This window comes from Pelobates fuscus, chromosome 5 (assembly GCF_036172605.1).
Source record: "Pelobates fuscus isolate aPelFus1 chromosome 5, aPelFus1.pri, whole genome shotgun sequence".
In the NCBI taxonomy this organism is placed as follows: domain Eukaryota; kingdom Metazoa; phylum Chordata; class Amphibia; order Anura; family Pelobatidae; genus Pelobates; species Pelobates fuscus.
The window spans coordinates 223,553,999-223,578,729 of NC_086321.1; the positions used below are offsets into that span (position 1 = coordinate 223,553,999).

The 24,731-nt window shown below is 42.3% G+C and overlaps 1 protein-coding gene across 1 annotated transcript in view; it reads left to right on the top strand.

Annotated features, from left to right (window-relative positions):
- APBA1 (amyloid beta precursor protein binding family A member 1) overlaps nucleotides 1–24,365 on the top strand; it is a 198,199-nt gene extending 173,834 nt beyond the window's left edge. Inside the window, exons 8-13 of the mRNA XM_063455056.1 lie at nucleotides 7,060–7,245; nucleotides 14,707–14,886; nucleotides 16,351–16,563; nucleotides 19,095–19,214; nucleotides 20,393–20,533; nucleotides 22,045–24,365. Of these exons, the coding sequence (XP_063311126.1) occupies nucleotides 7,060–7,245; nucleotides 14,707–14,886; nucleotides 16,351–16,563; nucleotides 19,095–19,214; nucleotides 20,393–20,533; nucleotides 22,045–22,116 (912 nt within the window). The 3' untranslated portion in view covers nucleotides 22,117–24,365. The remainder of the gene's footprint in view (nucleotides 1–7,059; nucleotides 7,246–14,706; nucleotides 14,887–16,350; nucleotides 16,564–19,094; nucleotides 19,215–20,392; nucleotides 20,534–22,044) is intronic.
- Nucleotides 24,366–24,731: the final 366 nt, after the last annotated feature.

Here is a 24,731-nt window from a genome sequence, read left to right on the forward strand (position 1 = left end):
AGCTAAACGCAACGCACTATGTCCAAGGCAACAAGGCTAGCAAACTGCTAGCACTCCGCCTTAAAACCAGACAGTCAAAACAAAAAATACACCACTTACTAGACCAGAACGGGAAAAAAGCCTCGACTCCGAAGGACATCAGTGATGTATTCGCTCGATATTACTCGGACCTATACAACCTTAAAGACAACGCCTCCACTACACAACCGACCGCACAGGGCATAGCAGACTACCTAGACAGGACACAAATCCCGTCGTTAACACAATCGCAACAGGACACACTCAGTAACCCGATCACGAGTCAGGAAATGATAGACGCAATAAACTCACTACCAAACGGGAAGTCCCCGGGCCCAGACGGCCTCAACAACGCATATTATAAAGAATTTAAAGACACATTAGCACCTCACCTAGTCAAAACCTTCAACGAGGCAATCGCTGCCCAGTCCCTCCCCAGGGAAATATTACTAGCACACATAGTAACACTGCCGAAACCAAACAAAAAGCCGACAACACCACAAAACTTTCGGCCCATATCACTTTTAAACACAGACGCTAAACTACTCGCGAAAATATACGCCACGAGACTAGGATCGGTAATACCACACATCGTACACAACGACCAGGTGGGATTCGTGAAAGGGAGGCAGGGATCGGACAACACCAGAAAGGTCATAACTCTACTGCATAAAATACACACCCAGGACAGAGGGGGGATCTTGGTCTCCCTGGATGCAGAAAAGGCCTTCGACCGTCTGCACTGGGGATTCCTCCACAGGGTTCTGGAACGGTTCGGAGTACCAGAGGAAGTAGCGGCAGTAATAAAAGCCTTGTACAGCGCGCCGTCAGCGCAAGTACTGAACTCCGGATTCCTATCGGAGCCCTTTAAGCTCACAAACGGGACCAGGCAAGGTTGCCCCTTGTCCCCGATATTGTACGTGCTTGCACTAGAACCCCTGGCAATAAACATTAGAGCAAACACTTCCATACATGGGGTGAGTGTGGGGAACAACGAATATAAGGCCAACCTATTCGCGGACGATATCCTGCTCACACTCACACAACCCCAGGTGTCACTACCAAATCTGCTACATGAGATCCGCCTATATGGAGATCAGTCGTACTATAAGCTGAATGTCGCAAAGACGCAGGCAATGGGGGTGGGGATACCGAGCCACATCACTACACAATTAAAAGCCACGTTCCCGCTAGACTGGAGGGACGATTATCTCACTTTCCTAGGCCTCAAGATCACAAAGACGATAGCTGGACTCCATGAACACAACTACGGGAAACTCAGGAGGGACATAATAGATACCCTACAAACATGGGAAGGCAAATACCTGTCTTGGGTGGGAAGGATAGCAGCCATCAAGATGATGGTGATGCCTAAAATACAGTATTTATTGCGCACGTTGCAGATCCCACTCCCCAAAATCTTCCTACAAAAACTACAACAAACCCTAAATAGATTCGTCTGGGCGAACCGCAAAATCAGAGTAGCAGGAAAAATATTGCGCAAACCAGTGACAGAAGGGGGTTTGGGGCTACCAGATGTAGACGCATACTACAGGGCGACCTTACTAGCCACAATGGTGCAAGCACACAAGGCAGTCGACAGGCCGCAGTGGGTAGACATAGAATCGACGGGGGCATGCCCAAAAGGGTTACACTACTTATTCTGGATACCCCACCACATACGCCCACTACCAAAAGAGGTTCCCGAAACCACTTCACTACTATTGAGAACATGGGACACAACCAAACGCCTGGTAGGCTACGATAAACAGTGGTCACTAGCGACCCCGATTCAGAGCATACACATAGCCAACCCTACATTCAATTATAAACCATGGGAAAAAGGGGGATGCACGATAGTCAAAAACCTATATCAAAACGACTCATTACTGCACTTCCCGGACCTACAGAGCAGGTATAACCTACCGCCCCAATCACTGTTTTCGTATCTCCAACTTAAGTCGCTCCTAGAACATGACACAGGGGCACTCACACCAAAGAAAGCACAGGGTATTGAACGGATGTGTATAGCCAGAATGACTCCAAGAAAGATAATCTCGACCATATATAAAGCACTGACTGACACGGTTGACGGAGATAGAGAGAAATTCCAGGAGGCATGGCAAATGGATATAGGCAAACCACTAACAGACGAACACTGGCAGCAAGCATTTAAAGCACACAAAGGCAGATCCAAATGCGCTTCCCACCTGGAACTGTTGCGCAAAATACACTATAGATGGTACATGGTGCCGGTCAGGCTTGCGACTATTTACCCCCATACACCTGTGCAATGCTGGAGATGCGGGAGAGAGAAAGGCACGATGTACCACATATGGTGGACGTGCCCCCGCATCACAAACTACTGGGCAGAGGTAGGCAACATACTTTCCACCGCTCTGCACCAGCCTATCACATTGGAGCCCGAGTGTGGCATACTCTTTATGACCCTAGACGACTTCCCCAAAGCCCAGGCATTTACAATGTTCCACATACTAATAGCCGCGAATTTACACTTAGCAAAGGCGTGGAAGCAAACAGACGCCCCAGATGTAGGCAAAGTGGTTAAACAAACTACGATGAACATAGACTATGAAACAAGAATAAACACAGGGCAAAACCTGCAAGAGTACAGAATGAACGCAAAGAATGAGTGGGATAGGTTCCTGGAGGGATTCAATAAAGGACCAGGGAAAGGAACTAGCCAACAGCCGCCTCGGTAGGCGGAGAGAGACAGGGAAATGCGGGGAAGGCGAGATAGCAAATGGAGGTATATGAGCACACTTGAGACAGCCCACGCTCACTTTGAGAGAAAGGTCAGAGGAATGGACACCCATGATGTATATAGTTGTGTCGAAAGACACCCACATTGTAAATAGTTGTGTTGGGAGACACCCGGCGCCCACACGGAGAGATAGGAACACTACCTACTAACCACCAAGCTAGAGAGACAAACATTAAAAACGAGATTGAGCAACATACTGAAGATGGGCGAAGCCCACAAGCTCTAGGGACAGGTCAAGAATTCTCTCTTAGGTGGGGAAAGAAGGTGCCGGATATTCCCCCCCCCCCCCCTTCCCACCAATCCCCCCCCCCCTCCCCTCACCCTCTTCCCCCCCTCCCCCTACAAAAGTACAATAGTGCCAACTAAACACCTGAGGCCCTATTGGCACATCCCCAACCTGAGAGACCCCTCTAGGGGGGCCGATACAGTCAATGGACGGGGCAAAAACTGGCCGAGCCACGCCAGTGTTACCAAACCAAAAGGATAACAGGGGTAACACCGCACGTGGATGGGATGAGGGATATGCAATGGGGAAGAGGTGGCAGACTAGACACACCATATAGATATACAAACGATCGGATGTTGGGTAATCTACATCCCACCCCTGTTTCTGTTCTGGACCCTTAATTATCTCTGGACATAAAACCGGTAACATTGTGAACTAAAAGGAAAAGAAAGTGTATTACAAATAAGCCGCAAACATATGTTGGTACTATGCGGGATTATAAAGGAGATTGTCAACGCTATAACTATGTAAATGTACTTTTACGCTCATACTGTAATGATTTATTGACATTTCCCCCTTCCCCACTTTCCTTTCTGTACCCCAAAAAGAATAAAAATTGTCAAATTGAAAAAAAAAATCCCTAGAAAAAAATTACTGTAACATATTTTTGCTTTGCTTGATAGCCTTTTAGTTGTGTTTATGCAACATTTGTACATAAGGGCACATTCAATTTTAACTAAAAATCCATTCTATATTCTAAATGGTGACTTTTCCGTCTAGTGACAGGAATTCAAAGCTGCGTTATCACATTCCTGAAAAATTCAGGAAATTGGCTCTAGAAACAGCACAGCATGCAAATAATTGTACAGCTACTTGGCAGGTGTATGAATTATGAATATCCCAAATTGATCATTTACGATTGTTGTCATGGCAATTGAGCATGTTTCTAGCAGAGCTTTAATAAATACTTGCTTTATCTGCACAAAGCATCTGTGCTTTGGTAGTTTATTTCTCATTCTGCATTATCTTTTGTTTGTCTGCCCCTCATCTATATGTCCTTTGCACTCAAACCCCCTTATTTCTGTTGCCACCATCTTCTTCTTTCAACACCCATATTTTAAGAGCCCTCTACTGCTGGGTCAGCCTTGCCTTCACGTCCCTGCAGCCAAATTTTCCCACTAACCATACTCCACACCAATGTTCCCTCGCTAAGAGCCATATCACAAACATCCTTCATATTTCCTGTTCCTCCAACAACCACATTCTACCTCTACAGCTTTTCTGGTCACCCAACGTACATTTTTTGACTAAGGGGCCAGTAATGTTCTTTAACATGCCTTTACGTTATGTGTGATAGTTTTTGTTGTTGTTTATTTTTATTGTGCTAATTGCAGGAATTGTACAATGAAAACATGGAAGAAAGTTAGAAATACTGATACCTAATGTTTGTATATAAGCCACATTCTAATAGAACTGTGCATGTATAGATTATAAATTGTTGGACCTATGGTGGAAAATGAATGTGGACTAGTTTATGAAAATGAACTTGAACTTTTATTATGTTATGAAAAGTATATCTACTCCCAAACATGTGCACTCAACTTTTCATCACTGGACTATTACATTTTTCACAGCCAGTGTCGGTAAAAAAGCTACAAGAAATAACGTACCACAATTTTTAGGGGGTGTAGCTTCATTGGATGTGCCAGCTTACCGAGTGTAGGTATTGATAAATGAAATATTCTACTAAACTGGTTCATGGATTGCAGGATAAAACTTACCAGGAAAGGTTAAAGGATCTTAACATGTATAGCTCGGAGGAAAGACGAGACAGGGGGGATATGATAGAAACATTTAAATACATAAAGGGAATCAACACCGTAAAGGAGGAGACTATATTTAAACCATAAAGGACCAAACTTCTGGAATAAAAGGGAATCATGACATGTGTCCTTAAGGGGTTAAAAGAAGAAAAACTACCACAACAAGAGGACATAGTCTTAAATTAGAGGGACAAAGGTTTTAAAAATAATATCAGGAAGTATTACTTTACTGAGAGGGTAGTGGATGCAAGGAATAGCCTTTCAGCTGAAGTGGTAGAGGTTAACACTGTAAAGGAGTTTAAGCATGCGTGGGATAGGCATAAGGCTATCCTAACTATAAGATAAGGCCAGGGACTAATGAAAGTATTTAGAAAATTGGGCAGACTAGATGGCCCGAATGGTTCTTATCTGCCGTCACATTCTATGTTTCTATGAAATGTCATAGACCGCCTCCACAATGCACGCCATGCCTTGCATCCCTAAATGTTGGCAGCAGTATGCATAGAAGGTACTTGCAGTACCTCTTTCTAGGTCAAATACTTGCACATCATTGACACCGTTCTACAATCAATAATCCATAAATATTATCTAGCTATAATTTCTCCTTCCTAGAATAGGTCATCACTCAAATACTAATCTAAATGCAAACTTGAGGAAATGCCCTGTGGACAAGCTAGTGCAGAGTGTTAATTTTATTTGAAGCACTATGAATGTCACTCCAATCAGTAAATTTCCCCTCTGACATATGTATGAGATACATTTTATTTTAATCCTCTACAAAGTCTTTCTGTATGTGTGATTATCTTGATAAGACTGAATTAATTCTATGGACTGGGGAACTCAAATGACGCTTCTTGGACCATAACTCGACATTGGTTCTTAAAACGTGTTTAATTATAAAAAAATATATATATATAGTAAAAAAAATTACATTTTTCCATTTTTGTCATTTGCTAAAGGATTTAGAAATATAAAACTATATACATGTGGTGTTGTGTACATGACAGAGTGAACCAATGGAAGGTAAAATATCTGCAAATTACCATGCAGAATAAGAATGTCCCAATTGAATTCTATGTTAAATTGTATCAAAAGAATCTCACCAAATGGAGAAAAAAAAAATAGTTATTTAGCATCAAAAAGCTCTGCTCTCTTTTGTAGAAATGAAATGACTAAATTAAAAGACCACTCTAGTGCCAGGAAAACATACTTGTTTTCCTGGCACTAGAGTGCCCTGAGGGTGCCCCCACCCTCAGGGACCCCCTCCCGCCCGGCTCTGGAAAGGGGAAAGGGGTAAAAACTTACCTTTTTCCAGCGGTGGGCGGAGAGCTCTCCTCCTCCGATCCTCCTCTTCTCCTCCCCGTGGGATCCTCCTCTTCTCCTTCAGCCGGTCACATAGGAAAGCATTCATAATGCTTTCCTATGGACGCTTGCGTGCTCTCACTGTGATTTTCACAGTGAGAATCACGCAAGCGCCTCTAGCGGCTGTCAGTGAGACAGCCACTAGAGGAAATAGGGGAAGGCTTAACCCATTCACAAACATAGCAGTTTCTCTGAAACTGCTATGTTTATGAAAAAATGGGTTAACCCTAGAAGGACCTGGCACCCAGACCACTTTATTAAGCTGAAGTGGTCTGGGTGCCTAGAGTGGTCCTTTAAAAAAAAAAACACAAGAGTTCCGTGCTGGCTAATTTTCATGGACAGTGTGCCGTTCATTGTCTGACAATGGTCAGCAGACAATCTCAAACAATGAATATTGGCGGAAGCGACTTTCGGCATCTCTGCAGAAGCCGTAAGCTTGCCATCCGTGCTGAAAGAAGCCCCAGAGCCCAGCCTCATTGTAGCATTGAGGGTATTTCTTACTTTGTGCCTAACATAAAGTGATGATTATGTGGCATAAAATGAGTGTCCTCTAATTGTTATTTCAGGACCTGCTATGTCCAGGCATAGTACCAGACTAATATATGTACTGTTACTGATTATTAAAACTGGGTCTTTTGATGCCTGCTAGCAGACTGCTCTGTAAATAGTTGTCATCTCTGACATTGAGTTCAGCAAAGCTAGAAAACGTAGGAAAATGCTTAATTCATTGCAGCTGAGCCAGATATTGTCAACACTGCGTCCATATCTTCAGGCTGGAAAGAGTTTGGCCCGTGCCCATGATTCTTGTTCTTTCCTCTCAGTATGTGTCTTCTTTTTCCTATCAGGAGACAATGATGGATCATCCTCTGAGGACCATCTCTTACATTGCGGATATTGGAAACATAGTTGTCCTTATGGCACGTCGGCGTATGCCACGCTCCAACTCTCAGGAAAGTGTAGAGGCATCCCACCCATCCCAGGATGGCAAGAGACAGTACAAAATGATCTGCCACGTATTCGAATCTGAAGACGTAAGTAATATGTGACCTGCTAAGTGGGCCAATGCAGTGTGAGTGGGATGTTGCTAACCTATCTGGATTGGATCAGGAGGTTTGTGCATTAATTGCCACACATACATTCTTTGTAATTATTTGTTTGGTATTTTATTGAAACTGTAGGTTTGTATTAGATATGAGTCAGGATTTTATGTGTTTTTGATATTGGTAATGTAAGAAATTCAATTGAACAATATTAAATATACAGTGTAAGAATACAAAAGCTTTATGAGGGCAAACAATAACATAAAGAAAATTAAAGATTTAATTTAAGGAGAGAGAAACACTACAGATATAGAAATCTTGTAAAATCCCTAAATATCTTGTCAATTTAGTAAAATTGGAAAGGAAACAGATTGAGTATACCTATGTTTAATATTGTCTGTCCCTCTGTGAGCAGCACCGGATTTTTTGCCTTTTATGCAACTCTTTGGCCACAAATGTGTAGCTTCACAATGTACAGCTCTGTGAGACTTTCTACTTCCTTATAAATGATAATTAATTATCTTCATCCACGTCTAGGAACATTTCTGTCCTCAGCCACAGTGGAATATTTGGCAAGTCATTTTCTTTTCAGATTTTTCATCTTTCCCTTGGGGGGAGCTGTGAGACTTTAATAATATGTGCCAGTTCCCATTAGCAAGGCTATTATCTAGCAATGTTTGCTGCAGAAATAGAATGAACGTATATCATTATTCTGGATATCCTTTTGGGAATTGTTTAATACAATTTCTAATGCATTTGTTGACTGTGGTTTTCAGTGCTAAATGTATAGTATATGGTTGCGTTTTCTTTCAGCAGATTGTGTGTGTATGTGTTTTAAACACAGAATACACATTAAAGGAATACTATAGTATTCAGGATACAAAGCTGTATTCCTAACATAGTGTCCCGTGCTCCCCCCCCCCCCCCCCCCCAGCATATAAAAGGTTAAATAACCATTTAAACACTGAAATTATTCCAGCACCAATATCCCTCGACACTGGGTCTGTCTCCTCATTCTCCAACAGCAGCCGAAAGCGGGGAACCTAATGCATGTAACGGTGATCGCCTTGCATGCATTAGGCTTTGTTTATAGGAAAGCATTGTATCAATGCTTTCCTATAGGATTTTGCAGGACGTAAGATGTCCTCATGCAAAGTGTGACAATGTCATTCCACAGAGTCAAACTCCATGAAACAGCAGGAAGCGCCAATAGTGACTGTCTGAGAGACAGCCACTGGAGGAAATCTTAACACTCTAAAATAATCTAAGCAATCTTATCAGTCTAAAACTGCAATATTTTACTGGGACATTGCACCAATACCACTTCAGTGAGTCCCTTAAAGCGGCACTGTCATGCCGAATCCCGTTTTTTTTTTAACCCCCCTCCCGCCTCCACTACATCCAATTGACCCCCTAGTCACCCCCAAATGCCCCTAAGCCCCCCACATTACCTCTTTTTAATTCTTTATCTTCTGCCCCGATCTTTATTCAGGGCGCCGCCATCTTTGTGTGGACAGACTGGGAGATTCCCGCACATGCCCAGTGAAACACCTGGACATGCGAACGGGAATTTCATCTATTCATTCATTCATCAGACAGACGAATGAATGAATAGAAAAAATCAGACGAACAAACTAACACTGAGTATCACTGAGTATCAGTGTTCGTTTGTTCGATCAGTTTATTACAAGGAGGGAGCTACCAACGTGCAGCTCCCTCCTTGTAATATGTAAAGACAGAAGCGGTGGGGAGGTGTGCTCCCCACCACTTCATAAGCCCCCCAGGTCCCCCCCTCACTCTATGGGAGATTAACACAAGGGAGATTAAAATCTCCCCAATGCCCCTACTCGCTATACCGCGAGTAGGGGCATTTCCACTAAACAGTGAGCAGCCTGTGGCTGCTCACTGTAAAAACATAAAAACACTGTAAAAACATAAATGGTAATAGGGGGGGGGGGGGGACCTACTGTCCTCCCCCCTGGCCCCCACCCCTGCGCGGTGGGTGGGGGCCCTAATAAAACAATAAGGGGGGGGACCTACTGTCCTCCCCCCCGGCCCCCACCGCTGCACGGTGGGTGGGGGCCCTAATAAAACAATAAGGGAGGGACCTACTGTCCTCCCCCCCCTGGCCCCCACCCCTGCGCGGTGGGTGGGGGCCCTAATAAAATAATAAGGGGGGGGACCTACTGTCCTCCCCCCTGGCCCCCACCCCTGAGCGCTGGGTGGGGGCCCTAAATAAAGATAGGGGGGGACCTACTGTCCTCCCCCCTGGCCCCCACCCCTGCGCGGTGGGTGGGGGCCCTAATAAAATAATAAGGGGGGGGACCTACTGTCCTCCCCCCTGGCCCCCACCCCTGAGCGGTGGGTGGGGGCCCTAAATAAAGATAGGGGGGGGACCTACTGTCCTCCCCCCCCCCTGGCCCCCACCCCTGCGCGGTGGGTGGGGGCCCTAATAAAATAATAAGGGGGGGACCTACTGTCCTCCCCCCTGGCCCCCACCCCTGAGCGCTGGGTGGGGGCCCTAAATAAAGATAGGGGGGGGGACCTACTGTCCTCCCCCCTGGCCCCCACCCCTGCGCGGTGGGTGGGGGCCCTAAATAAAGATAGGGGGGGACCTACTGTCGTCCCCCCTGGCCCCCACCCCTGCGCGGTGGGTGGGGGCCCTAATAAAATAATAAGGGGGGGACCTACTGTCCTCCCCCCTGGCCCCCACCCCTGAGCGGTGGGTGGGGGCCCTAAATAAAGATAGGGGGGGGACCTACTGTCCTCCCCCCTGGCCCCCACCCCTGAGCGGTGGGTGGGGGCCCTAAATGAACCCCCCCCCATCAAGGTGACTAGGGGTCCCAAGCCCCTAGTCACCCCCCCCCCCCCCCAAAACATTCTAACCCCTACCTACCCCCCTCACCCTAAAAATAGTGAGGGGGGAATAAAATAACTAACCTGTAAAAAAAATTATTAAACTTACCATTTGACGTCTTCTTTTTTCTAAATTCTTCTTTCTTCAGCCCCCAAAAAGGCCAAATAAAAATCCATCATACCCGTCGCACTTAAAAAAAAAAAAAAAACGAGCGCAAAAAAAAAATTAATCCATGTTCACCCATGGAGGGCACGCCGCGTACTGAGCTCCGCAGGGCGGGTCAAGGCTTATATAGCCTTGCCCCGCCCTGCAATTAGGCTTAGAACACACTGATTGGTTGGTTTAAGCCAATCAGAGTGCTCTGTGTAATTTTACAAGCTTGGGAAAGTTCTTTGGAATTTTCCCACGCTTGTAAAATGACACAGAGCACTGTGATTGGATGGCTTGAAATCCATCCTATCACAGTGCTCTGTGTCATTTTACAAGCGTGGGAAAGTTCTTTGGAATTTTCCCACGCTTGTAAAATGACACAGAGCACTGTGATTGGATGGCTTGAAAACCATCCAATCACAGTGATCTGTCATTTTACACAGCGTGGGAAAGTTCTTTTGAATTTTCCCACGCTGTGTAAAATGACACAGAGCACTCTGATTGGCTTAAACCAACCAATCAGTGTGTTCTAAGCCTAATTGCAGGGCGGGGCAAGGCTATATAAGCCTTGATCCGCCCTGCGGAGCTCAGTACGCGGCATGCCCTCCATGGGTGAACATGGATTAATTTTTTTTTGCGCTCGTTTTTTTTTTTTTTTAAAGTACGACGGGTATGATGGATTTTTATTTGGCTTTTTTGGGGGCTGAAGAAAGAAGAATTTAGAAAAAAGAAGACGTCAAATGGTAAGTTTAATTTTTTTTTTTTACAGGTTAGTTATTTTATTCCCCCCTCACTATTTTTAGGGTGAGGGGGGTAGGTAGGGGATAGAATGTTTTGGGTGGGGGGGGGTGACTAGGGGCTTGGGACCCCTAGTCACCTTGATGGGGGGGGTTCATTTAGGGCCCCCACCCACCGCTCAGGGGTGGGGGCCAGGGGGGGAGGACAGTAGGTCCCCCCCCCTTATTATTTTATTAGGGCCCCCACCCACAGCGCAGGGATGGGGGCCAGGGGGGAGGACAGTAGGTCCCCCCCCCTTATTATTTTATTAGGGCCCCCACCCACAGCGCAGGGGTTGGGGCCAGGGGGGGAGGACAGTAGGTCCCCCCCCTTATTATTTTACTAGGGCCCCCACCTTCCGCGCAGGGGTGGGGGCCAGGGGGGGAGGACAGTAGGTCCCCCCCCTTATTATTTTATTAGGGCCCCCACCCACAGCGCAGGGGTGGGGGCCAGGGGGGGAGGACAGTAGGTCCCCCCCCTTATTATTTTATTAGGGCCCCCACCCACAGCGCAGAGGTGGGGGCCAGGGGGGGAGGACAGTAGGTCCCCCCCCCCCTTATTATTTTATTAGGGCCCCCACCCACCGCGCAGGGGTGGGGGCCAGGGGGGGAGGACAGTAGGTCCCCCCCCCCTTATTATTTTATTAGGGCCCCCACCCACAGCGCAGGGGTGGGGGCCAGGGGGGGAGGACAGTAGGTCCCCCCCCTTATTATTTTATTAGGGCCCCCACCCACAGCGCAGGGGTGGGGGCCAGGGGGGGAGGACAGTAAGTCCCCCCCCTTATTATTTTATTAGGGCCCCCACCCACAGCGCAGGGGTGGGGGCCAGGGGGGGAGGACAGTAGGTCCCCCCCCCCTTATTATTTTATTAGGGCCCCCACCCACAGCGCAGGGGTGGGGGCCAGGGGGGGAGGACAGTAGGTCCCCCCCCCTTATTATTTTATTAGGGCCCCCACCCACAGCGCAGGGGTGGGGGCCAGGGGGGGAGGACAGTAGGTCCCCCCCCTTATTATTTTATTAGGGCCCCCACCCACCGCGCAGGGGTGGGGGCCAGGGGGGAGGACAGTAGGTCCCCCCCATCTTTAACCCCCGCGCAGGGGGGGGGGGGTTATTAGGTGTTTTTTTGTTTTTTTTACAGTGAGCAGCCACAGGCTGCTCACTGCTTACTAGACATGCCCCTACTCGCGGTATAGCGAGTAGGGGCATATTATTTACTAATACTAAGTAATCTTTACTTAGTATTAGTACATTTGGCTTCAAGACCAATTCAGGTCTTTCAGCCTTTTAGTAGATAGCTCCCTGATACCGTGGGAATTAGGGAGTTATCTACTAAGCGGCTGCAAGATGCAGCCACAGCAATGAATAGGATCGGAGTTTCATTCATTAGAATGAAATTCCGATACGAACAAAGTACCGAATTGCATCCTAACACCAATGGAGAAACTCTTCTCATTCTGTTAGGATGCAATTCGGCAGTTTTGCCGGCGTTCTGTCTAAGTGACAGGACTTTCGGCAATACTGACAGGAAGCATTGTGGGAACTGGGAGGAAAGCTAGGGATCATGGGAAAATTGCTCTGACCAGCGGAAATGAAGCACACTTTGCTCCTCCGCTGGTCAGAGCTGGTCAAGCGGAGGAATCCTCCATAAGACAGAGTCCCTACTTTGTCTTATGATTTTAAAGAAAACTAAAGAAGAATGGAAGAAAAGAATAACAGATCCTGAGAGAGGGGGAGAAGAGGAAGAGATTGAGGAAAGGTAAGTTCGGCATGACAGTGCCGCTTTAAACCGTCATACAGGCACAATTAGGGTGAAGAATAAATTGCCTGGTTGGATAAATGTTGCCTGACATTGCCAGCTGCTCTGGAATCATTTCATTGTTCGAAAGGCAGTTTGTGAAAATAGAAGAGAGATGCTAATTACTGTATATGTAACCAGTGACAGGAGATTTATATCTCCGCTACTGACATGCTTACTGAACATGAGGAGAAAAATTATTGTCTAATATTTGTTTTAGAAGAGTCCTTACAAGTTCATTTTAGATGAGATGGTCTCAGCCAAAGCATTGGGCGGCTATTGCGCATGTGCATCTCTATGAGGAGTGTTCAGTGCCTCCATGCAGAGTGTCTGAGCGACTGCCATTATAGGTGTTCCCAGGTAGTAATGTAAACAATGTATTTTCTCTGAAAAGGCAGTGTTTATATTCATATTCCAGCAGGGACATACTATACACACCAGAACAACTATATTAAGCTGTAATCGTGTCTATAGTGTCTCTTTAGCATCAGGATGAGCAGTTATCTTAATGATAGCTTCAGTCAGTTCAGCAAATGGAACATGCATTAGGGGCTTAAGACAAGTTGATAATGTATCTTAAAGTCTGAGTCAATAACCAGGCAAACAGGCCACACATAAACTGGGCACACTAAAATTACGCAGGGTCAGGAACAAGCAGAACCTGGAATCCCTGTGACAGGTACTGAGACCAGTGAACAGAAAACTCTGAAACATTCTGCAAGTCACAGCCAGGGCTGGCTTAACATAGGGGCTGATGAAGCAGCTCCAGGCCCATGCCCATAGAATAGATCTATTGCTTAAAATTTTTTTATTGTTACTACTCTTCACATGTGGATGTAGGGAAACAAAACTGGTGTGGACTGGCTGACAATAAAATCAGTTAATGTAAAGCTGACTTTGCACATTATGCAAATGCTCTTGCTTCTTCAGTCTCTCTAACACTGTGGCATGTTCCCTTTCTTCTACACTCACTACATCCACCTTTTCTCTGCCCCAGACTGTATACCAGGAGCTTCTGCCTGCTAGTAAGAAGGTAAGGAGAGGAGTGGACAAGTGAGTGCTAGGGGACAGTTCTTAGAAAGCGCGGAGCGAGCGCATCCTTAGATGCATTTATGCCAAGCTCAGGGAGCTATCTGACTAGTATGCTCTTAGATGGCCAGCCTGCATGATTGGCAGGCAGCATGACATGCATTCACGCCAGGCTGACCGTCTAATTCCTCAGGCAGATTTTTGGGGGCATATTTGTCCCTTTGGGTTGTTCTGGTTACGTGATTCACGTCAGTGGCCCACCATTTTACCCCGCCCACCGAAATATTGCTTCACTGGACACTGCTGTTAGGGGGTATGGATTTACTTGAAAGATGAAAGCAAGAGATTAGCATAGGGTATGTGTTTTCTTAAAGCTGTATCCTGTGAGTTTCCCTCCAGCACTACCTCCATTAGATACATGACGATTGAGAGATATGGCTGTTTTAGTGTTTTCTGTCGATACGATTCTATAATTAGGCCCATCATAATTGTCACTACCAGGCCCAATGGGCTCTTAATCCGTCCCTGGCCACAGCCCTGGAATGCGGAAGATGGAATCTGTGTGGGGACCCATCTATGGGAACACAGGGCTTGGTTAGAGTGGAGCAAATGAGGAGCAAGATATGTGTGTGACTTGTTAGTCCACAAGTTATACGCACTCCTTAATACAATTTTGAGTTAAGAAAGTTGACATATTGGAGAAAAAGAAGTTACATGTGTAAGTTGTACCTCAAGGGAAAAAAACTGTCAAAAATTGCATAATGCGCTGTGTCTCAGAAACAGTCCTTTTACAGTGTGTATTTTTTTTTAACTATATGTGCTTTGCTTTTCTCTCTATAACACAGGCGCAGCTAATTGCTCAATCCATCGGACAGGCGTTTAGTGTTGCTTACCAGGAATTTCTGAGGGCAAATGGTATTAACCCAGAAGATCTGAGCCAGAAAGAATACAGTGACTTGCTGAACACTCAGGACATGTACAACGATGACTTAATCCACTTCTCCAAGTCTGAAAACTGCAAAGATGTAGGTATTTTCTTTAATACCAAGTATCAGCAGAAACAATCCCCATTTTAATCATGGAATATATTCCAGTTTAAATATATATGATTTATTCATTGCAGAGGGCTATTCTCCCCTAGGTTATATGTGTAGCAGCTGGATGGCAATCCCTCTTTATATGGTCCAGCTCTTTTTTTTTTCTTCTTTTTTTTTAAGACTCAGCAATTCTCTACATGTTTCCTCCTATGTGCGGAGATGACTTCTTATTTAAATATTGTAAGATGAAGCATTCATTGCTGTGGTTTGGAAAAGGTATTTGGTGTGTATCATTATAATTCCCTATAGGCTGCTCCTTCACCTATCTGTTATGTGATAAGCCCACTGAAGTTATTATTTGAAATTCCACTAGAGAAAAACATACGATTGGACACCTGAAAAGTAAATGCTGGTAAACTAATGAATTCAAATCATTGATAACCACACTTAGCAGGTGCCTATAGGAATCCCATCCCCATTTCTAAACTTTTTAAACTTTCATATTTGCATTCACTATACTTTTTTTTTTTCCTCATGGGCTCTATTGTATGCCCCTTTGGTTTATATGTGGCCATACAACTTGCAAACAATGAACGTGGGTGTGTTAACTTTAATGCCACAGCTCAGGTCAGTTAATGTAAACACAGCAAAAAAATCACTCTGGCGTGTGTAAGCAGACACAGTGTGAGTGTCTGTACTGTTTGCATTTGTAAGCACAGCCATTACGCTTGGTACGATCGTCAGAGCAATTCATAATGTTTGACGACCTTGGGAAGGTGGGCAGACTGCGCTAGTTTGACGTTGATGGCTCCTGATCATGTCACACATTGATGCTGCACATTTACACTGCAATTTTAAATTGAAAGCAACCCATGGTGATTTATGCAAATATCACTTAAAATGCTGCATTGGCTTTTAAATAAATGTTATTTTATTTTATTATGTATGGTATTCTTTGTGATTGTTTTAAAAGAAAACAAAAACTGATTGGGTGTTTGTATTTTCTTTTTTACAATCTGTAAACAAGTGTCTTTTTAATAGATCATCCCAACATAGAAATACATTTGAAAATAGCACTATGCCTTAAATACAGCCTCTAGTACACAATAAGCGAGGAATAGAGTGGATTGCTCTCTAAGAAGAAGAACACATGTAATACATGCTGCATAACATGTTCATGAGAGTGGGTCATTGGATTAGTATATTATTTTCAACTTAAGAATTTAATTTTAGATTAGTATATATAAGATGATTATTTCCAAATATTCAGCAACACTTACCCCTCTAGTGACCTATACTAAAACTTGCTGCCTTTATTACAATGTACTTTTTCTAATTCCATTTTGACGTGCAGCTTATCATTGTATTCGTATGGTAGGTGTACAGTATTTTGTTCTAAAAGTTCTCAAACATGTAAATGTAAAGCTTGACTTTTTGTTGTTTAATTTTCAGGTATTTATCGAAAAACAAAAGGGGGAGATTCTTGGAGTAGTGATTGTTGAATCTGGTTGGGGATCAATCCTGCCCACAGTTATTATAGCCAACATGATGCACGGAGGACCCGCCGAGAAGTCGGGAAAGCTAAATATTGGGGACCAGATTATGTCTATCAATGGCACTAGCTTGGTTGGTTTACCATTGTCTACCTGCCAGAGCATCATAAAGGTAAAGTAAAGGGAATGCAAAACCATTTTTTATCCATAAAGTTAAAATTGCATCATAAACAGTACAAACCGCATCATTTGTCTAAAAAGCTTTCAAAACAAACTACAATATCAAACAGAACAACCAACAAAAAAACACACAGAAAAAAAAATAGGGAGGCATGGAAGAGGGACACGTGCTGGTAAATTAAATGTTTCTCTCCCTTTTCTTTCTGCTCTCTCCCTTCCTTTCATGTCTTTCCTCTCCTTTTCTCTTTTTCTTTGATTTCCTTTGTAGCTGCGGTTAGCATATGAGAAAATAAAAGCCTTTGTGATCTTTAAAAACATGAAGAGTAAAATCTCAACAGCAAAATCTCAGTATTAAATAGGAGTATTCCACTTATTATAATACGTTTTGAACTGAGTGTCAGAATTGCACTAATATGGGACAGAACCACTGTATATATGCAGGTGTTCCAGGCATACCTCATGCCAACATAAATGAGACTGAGAAGGCAGTAAATACCACCAGAACAAAATTTACATATTGACAAACACATTTAGAATATTTTGAAAGGTTAATAAGAGCTCCATACCATGCATCAATATCTAAAGAAAACTCCAACTCCTTTTCCGATCCAATCATGTAAGACAATTTGTCTGGGAAAACTGCCAGAATCCAATATTGATATTTGATGAAAATGATCTGGTGGGAAGGGAGAGCAACTTGAGTTGAGCACTATCTGTTCTACAGTAGTCCCTGATTTTTAAATATCAAAAGAACTCCTGATCTGTTGAATGGGATCCCCCATTTGCTCCATTCTAAACATTTAATTACTCCATGCCCAATGTCAAGGCAGGCAATGGAGTAGCTTATACATGATACAGATCTAAATTATGTAAGGCTACTTACTATTGCCTATCTCTGCAAACAAATATGGGGATTCAGTTCCACTATATGGCCATATTGTGTTAAGCCCACCTCTTCACAGTACCCCAATATCACAGATTATTTAAATACACTTACGCTTATTTAGAACTGGCACTATTTGTCTCCCACATTGTTTGCTGACATAGGTGATTTTAAGTAACCTTAAAATATGTATTTTATGAGTGTGCTGTTCCTTTATCTGTGTTATGTGTATATTTTGGTCACTGCAGCAGCACCATTGCTGCAAGACGCATTTTCCCGGGTGTGGCCCCAATTTCCTTTTGTTTTTACTAATGGAGTAGCTTATGAGACTATGTTTTAGGGGCAATTTAGGTGGTGACTTTAACCAAAGATAATCACACAGTCTGCCTGGAAATTCCTATATCCCCAATATCCTACCAGCAACCAGATCGGTCAGGGAAATGCAATCAAATTGCAAATAACTAACACCAGGGCCCTATAATAACTAGCAAGTTTGGGAATTCCCAATTAGCCATTATTAGGATGGTAGAATATACATAAAAAGGTGTAGATATTAGTCTGGCACTAATGCTGCATTAACTGCCTTGGATAAACAGTGAACCAAAAAATAAAATAAAAGGTCTAATGTAGAATATTGTACATCTCTGAGTCTTGTATGGAAATATACTACACAAAATTAACAAACGAAAAATGGAGGAGGTGAATTGCAAAGTTAAACTATGATATAGTGTTCATAAGTCTCTGAGAAATGCAATATAACATTTTTTACATTCTTGGGCACTGGTAAAACAAACCGCTAGGATGCCAAGTGAACCACCACTGCCCTTAAGTATGTGAGAGAGTGTACACATATCAATAATATGTTCAAAGTCCATCAAGTTAAATTAAGATCAAGATTTTTGTTACTTTTTAGATCTTTTTAGATAGTCGTTATTGGGAGGAGTGTGGAGGCAGCAACAGGATGTCAACTTTTATATAGCTATTTGTCACTTGCCAACTACAATACTATTTAAGAGTCCTTCCAGAGACAGCATGATTCTTTCTCTGAACACCAACTTTATACTGTGGCATCATATTGATGATCCTATTAGCAGTGAATGGGTTTCAATGACATGCTGAGCTTTGATAAGCAAATTAAACAAATGTACATGGTTCATTTCTGAAAGACCTTGCAGAACAGTCATGCTTCTACGTGCTTTCCATTCCGAAATGATCTGATTAACATCCCCTATAAATCTAAATGGAAATGGAAATTCATTAATTTGCTCTCTGCTCGAACACCTTGCAGCTGAGGGATATTCTTATTAAGTCTGACAAATTCGTGCATTGAAGATTTAATCATTCCAGCTGAAAAAATAAATGTCATTTTCTGCTCATCTGCACATAGGCACTTTGTTTGATTTTCTGTGTTTGGAACCAAAAGTTCCTTCTCCAAGATCATTATTTAACCTCTCTGAGTCTATCGATCTCTCTTTTGCCTGAGTAGCATATTCATGCAGAAGACAAAGCAAAACACTGACAAACCACTTACACTCAGTGTAAGAATGTTATATTTTTACACGTGTGTATGTATAGATCACGTGAGTTGTGAAAACTTTTCAGAAAAACATTTGGACCTCAACTTCCTGTCCTTTTTGTAGGGCTTGAAAAATCAATCCCGTGTGAAGCTGAACATCGTTCGGTGTCCTCCAGTTACCACTGTTTTAATCAGAAGACCCGACCTCCGATACCAGCTTGGCTTTAGTGTACAGAATGGAATTGTAAGTTTTATGGTCCATATATATTTACCACATGTATGTATTTTTGTCAACATGAAAATTTCAACACTTTTGTGAAAATCAAGTTACGGTAATAATGTTTTTAATGCTTTTTGTGTTTTTATGTCAAAGCACGTTGTAGAGAATAAAATTTTATACATTGTGCCTGCTGGGTTGCTCACAAATGCATATATTTACTTTGAAATATTTTTCTAATAGGTGACTAAAACTCTTTGCTACATATGGAAATGCCAATAGATATGGAATCAGACCGCCCCCACCCCCAAATGTCATGCATGGCTTGCACAATTTATGGTGTGCAGGGCATTATAAGATGGCTTGCCTGTTGATTACCACAATAAAATGACTGTGTACCAGCCATATTATTGGGGTGGCCACCTTGATATATGCATTTCAATTTAAACAAATTTTTTTGTCCACCTGAATGGTACTTGTATAGGTTCACTTTAAAACAGGACAATTACCCAGCAACGTATTAATTATACTAGCTCATCTTCTGTATAATTACGTATGCTAGTATTAAAATGGAGGAATAATTGTAACTTTGGCTAGTTTATAAGCATATTTTGGGAAACAAAGAAAGAAAGTCTGAGCTGACCTTGCTGTGAATAAGTAAAGAACAGTAAGTGTATTATTTTGTGATACAACGCTATTTTTTCCCTTAAGATTTTATATTTCTATATTGATTCCTGTACCTGATGTGTAACTATCGTATGCCTTCCAATATAGTTTGTTCATGTCGCACACTGAATTACATAAGCCAAATGATGTGCCACATGGGCATTATTGTGCGGCAGTGCAAAATGAACGTTAGCCTTGCAGGGACAGGCATATTGGTCTGTTTTGTCTTCTGGGAGTATTTCTAACCAAGGCAGCCGGTGGAGATGGGAATAATCTTCATTTGTCGTTATTCTTTATGATTTGTACTTGCAGCATTCTCCACTATCCTGCCACAGGAGTGTCAACATGAACTACTCTGTGAAAAGGAAGCCTCAGTAAACAAGTCGTTAGTGCATGCAGCTTGAATTGATCAGATGTGTTTTGTCAGTTATCTTTTGTTATACATAACATTGCTTAAATCTAAGAGGCCACTGGTAATAAACTCTAGGCCTCATGGGTTCCTAAACGGCTGATACTGATTTGCTGGTCTTTTAATACAGATCTGCAGCCTTATGAGAGGTGGCATTGCAGAGCGAGGAGGAGTGCGCGTGGGCCATCGTATCATTGAAATCAATGGACAAAGCGTTGTAGCTACTCCTCATGAGAAAATTGTTCATATTCTCTCCAATGCTGTTGGTGAGGTAAGGACTGAAATAGTAGCTGCTTCAATACCATCTGTCTAGCTGTTCTTTAGAACATGTGTGCATTCATATAAGCAACATTACAGTAACATGGCTCTATGATGAAAATGCTGGTATATTGTTTTTGTTTTTTCTTAATCTGATGCAATAGATATCTTTATTATGCTGTAATAGTGCTAATGAGAGTGTTGCTGGGTAATGTAATGAGTTTGATTCAAATCCAGACATTTTTAATACAACCAAGCATCATATCCTCTACTGAGGGCAGGTTAGCCAAGCTCTCTTAACCTATCATTGTCTTCCAAAACTGAACGACTGTTAACTCACAATGTGGGGGTGAATCTTCAGTATTAACAGAATGTCTGCAGAGGTGCCATGGAGAGCTCTAGTTTCACCAAATCACGTAGAAAATGGGGGACAGTATCCAAAAACACAGAATACTATAACCAGTACAATAAGCTGTGGTGCTACTCACCTCTCTTGCTACTTATTTTTCTCTATTTTAAGAATTATCTATCTTTCTTCAACCTTTTTTTACATACCAACAACTAAAAGAAAAAGAAAAATTCTAGCTAACCCTTTTCCTTTCTTGGGGCCTGTAGCTCCGTGATTCGGATTAGAATGTTAAATTTCGAGCTATTTGCTCAACAACAATTGCACAAGCCTACTATATAAAAGTAATATTGATACTTTTGTAGCCATGCCAATTTAATGAGTTCCAGTTGTGGTTGAGATTGAAGTCCTACAATCAGTAATCCCTATGAATGTACAGTCTCCTGTTTATGGATTTATAGTGTCCATCTGTGTAATAACACGGGGCACACACGAGAGAGTATCGCTGTAATGCCATTTACAGGCCAGTTGTGGAGTTCAGTTCTACAGCCGATCAACAAGAAAGAAGGTTACCCACCTCATCCCTTCCAGCTCCGGTCGCCCACTCTGTATCTTTGTAGCATGGCAGAACTGTCAGTACTCTGTTTCTACAGTTACTGGTAAGCAAGAACACACAAATCTAGCGTGGCTCACAGAGTTGGAGATTTAATGTTACATCATGTCCCCCCCATCCTCCCCACTGAAAAATGCAACTTTTATACATCGGCACCTTTTCTTTTAGTTTAGTACATTCCTCTTATTATTTCCACTGTAGCACCAACACTTTTTACTTTTCTGTTGCAATGACTATGTAATCAGAATCTGAAGGTTCATGAAGCTGTAACTGGTTACTGTGTACTAACTGGTATTCATCACGTCTTTCCATTGCGCAACTCAGATGTAAGTAGTGCATGGACCATAATACAGAGGCACGGGAAACCAAGCTAAATGATGCATTTCCAAGCATAAATTAAGAAACCAGGCATGGGCAATAGAAAATCATGATGGTGAAAAAGAATGCTTTATTTTTGCAAGAGTAGTAAAATTATGATCAACTAACTCCTAAAATGTTATGATTTATATGGTGGCTTTTAATTCCATTGATAAGACATGTATTTTGGTGTTTTCCATATTAACAGATACACATGAAGACCATGCCGGCAGCAATGTACCGACTACTGACCGCACAAGAACAACCGGTTTACATCTGATCGCCTCACTTCACAGCTTGCATGGAGGACATTTCTCCTCACTTGTGGTTGTTTTCATAGTGCTGCATATGTGTCTACAGAAACATCTCCAACCCACTAGTTGCACTCTCTGACGCTCATTCATTTTTTTTGTTTGTTTTTTTAAAGTCCTCTCTCTATGGGTTTTCAAGGTGAATAATTTTACAGAAAGCTGAAAAAGCATTAAGTGATGTGTTCCCACTATGAATAAAGCTCTACATCACCCTAAGAACAAGCTCTACATTACCTTAAGATCAAAAAGACTTTTACAGCCCATTGATATGCCTGAGCAATGAGTCTTCTCGTCCCAGAAGGTGTCAAAGCAGAAGATTGTTTACTAAAAATGGTAATTGAGTTCTAAGAAAGAGTTTCTTTTGTTGTTGATTTTGTGTTTTTATTTTTTCTGTTTTTCATTTTGTTTGTTTTATTGTGAGGGATTTCATTTGACTGCTAACTAGGTTCTTATTCATTAAACTGTATGTTTCTTTAATGCACTAACCTGTTGATCATGATGATGATTGGGATTGGCCAGTAGTCAGCAAATACATTCCATGGGACGCCCGTTCATGCATGCACAATAGCTGGAGAGTGAATAGGGAGTAGACTATGCATGGAGGCATTGCACTACCGTTGAGGCACTGTCATGGATCTAAAATTGTGAGGACTAAGCAAGGAATGCAGAGCGAGCCTTTAAGGTCAGACTTTAACCAGCACTTGGAGCTTAATCTGGTATCAGAGTCACTGAGGGCAAAAGAACTTGCTCAAGCTGCTCAAATAAGTGTAATACTGAAGGATATTTACATTTCTGTGTCAGTGGCCATCACATTCCTATATATTTGTATCTAGCATCCAAAAACTCTGCGTTTAACATTAGAATTAGCACTTCTTTTTTTAATTTGCCAAGATGAAAAGTAAACCAAACAACAGAATTCTTTTTTCTGTCTCTCATTTGAAAAATCATGAATATATTGTAGATATATTTAAAGAAAGCCGATGTGCTATGTAAGGTTTTGTTGGGTTTTTTCCCTTCTGGGGTCTACAAGACTGTACAGAGCATTACATCATAATGCAATAATCTGCAAAAAAAATAATTTGAAAAAAAAAAAAAGTGCTTAACACAAGGAAAAATAATTTTGACAAATATTGTATTAGCAGATCAGCTCCCTAATAAGAATTGTATTTGTGTGTGGGATACTTAGAATGAAAAAGATTCCTCAAAACTCCTCCCCCACACACTATTACAACATCAACCAACAATGGAAGTGGAATTGTGAAGATTCACTTGTTCAATCATAATGCTGGCACTAACTTTAATTCTGCTTATACAATGTCTTCTCCAGTACAGTGTAGTGGGTATTTTTATGTTGCTGGTGCTTTATAGCTGCCATACCAATAGTAGTCCCAACACTGAACATATTGATGGATTATCAAACTGTGTTAGAACCTATTTATTTAAGAACTAAAATCTTAGTTTTAGGTACCAAGTTAGACTAATCGCAGTGGAGCATGACACTCTAGGAGGTGACCTCAGCAAGGTTTTTAGAAAATCCTCTAGTGAGCGCTCGCTGATACCCTGTGGATCACAATAAGAAGTCTTCTCTGCTGAGGTAGTAAATACTAGAGGACGTGATGATGAGATTTCTATGTGCACAATACTTTAGGAATTAATTCTGGTAACTAGGGATTTAAGGACAAAATAGCCTCAGTGACCTTTATATAGCTTCGTATTACATGTAAATGTGAAAGAGTGGTATATAGACACTAAGTGAGTCTACAAAACTCAACATGTGACTTCTCAGAAGGATTTAAAAATATTGATGCACTCCCAAAATACAGAATTCAATTGATGGGGGAACTAGAAAAAAACACTTCTCAATATATGTAGATTTAGAATTTCCCTAAACATTAACACACACCATGCATATGTTTACAGATACACTTTGAAGTCATTCCTTTTAATTTGTATTTTTGTACAAGAAAGATAGTCCTTTGAAAGAACCATGCCCTCTATTTTGTTGTTTACTCTTCTCCAGGTTAAATCAAGTGTAACTAAAATAGCGGGATGGTTTGAGTTCTCCTTTCCAGACAGACACGAAATGTGACTAATATTTATTTTGTGATGTAGAAATATTTTTTTTTCTGTATGTCAGGCTCATATCAATGATTTGTGTGAGTTTTCAACATTTAGTGCGTCATGGAAATAATAAGCATTAAATTCGAAGTGATGTGTATTTATTTATTTATTTATTAGAATGTGATATGATGGCTGACAGTATGGCTGCCAAGGGACATGGGAAAACAACATAACTCTTCCATGTTCCATGGCTAGGACCAGATTAAACGCACAACATTACTAATGTTGGGGGCTCAAGCGGACCAACAATTTGCCTTGATGTTTACTAAATAAGCTGTCTATTGCAGAGCATCGAAGTTAGGACTTTAAAATGTAAGTAACAAGGACATGAAACAAATCCAGTATTTTATCATTTGGAAGAAGCCCTAACACCACTGACATTTCAAGTTTTCCAGTGGTATTTTCACTGCATCAATTACCTTCTGCAGCCTGCTGTTTACTGCTCGCAACCATTATCTTCTAC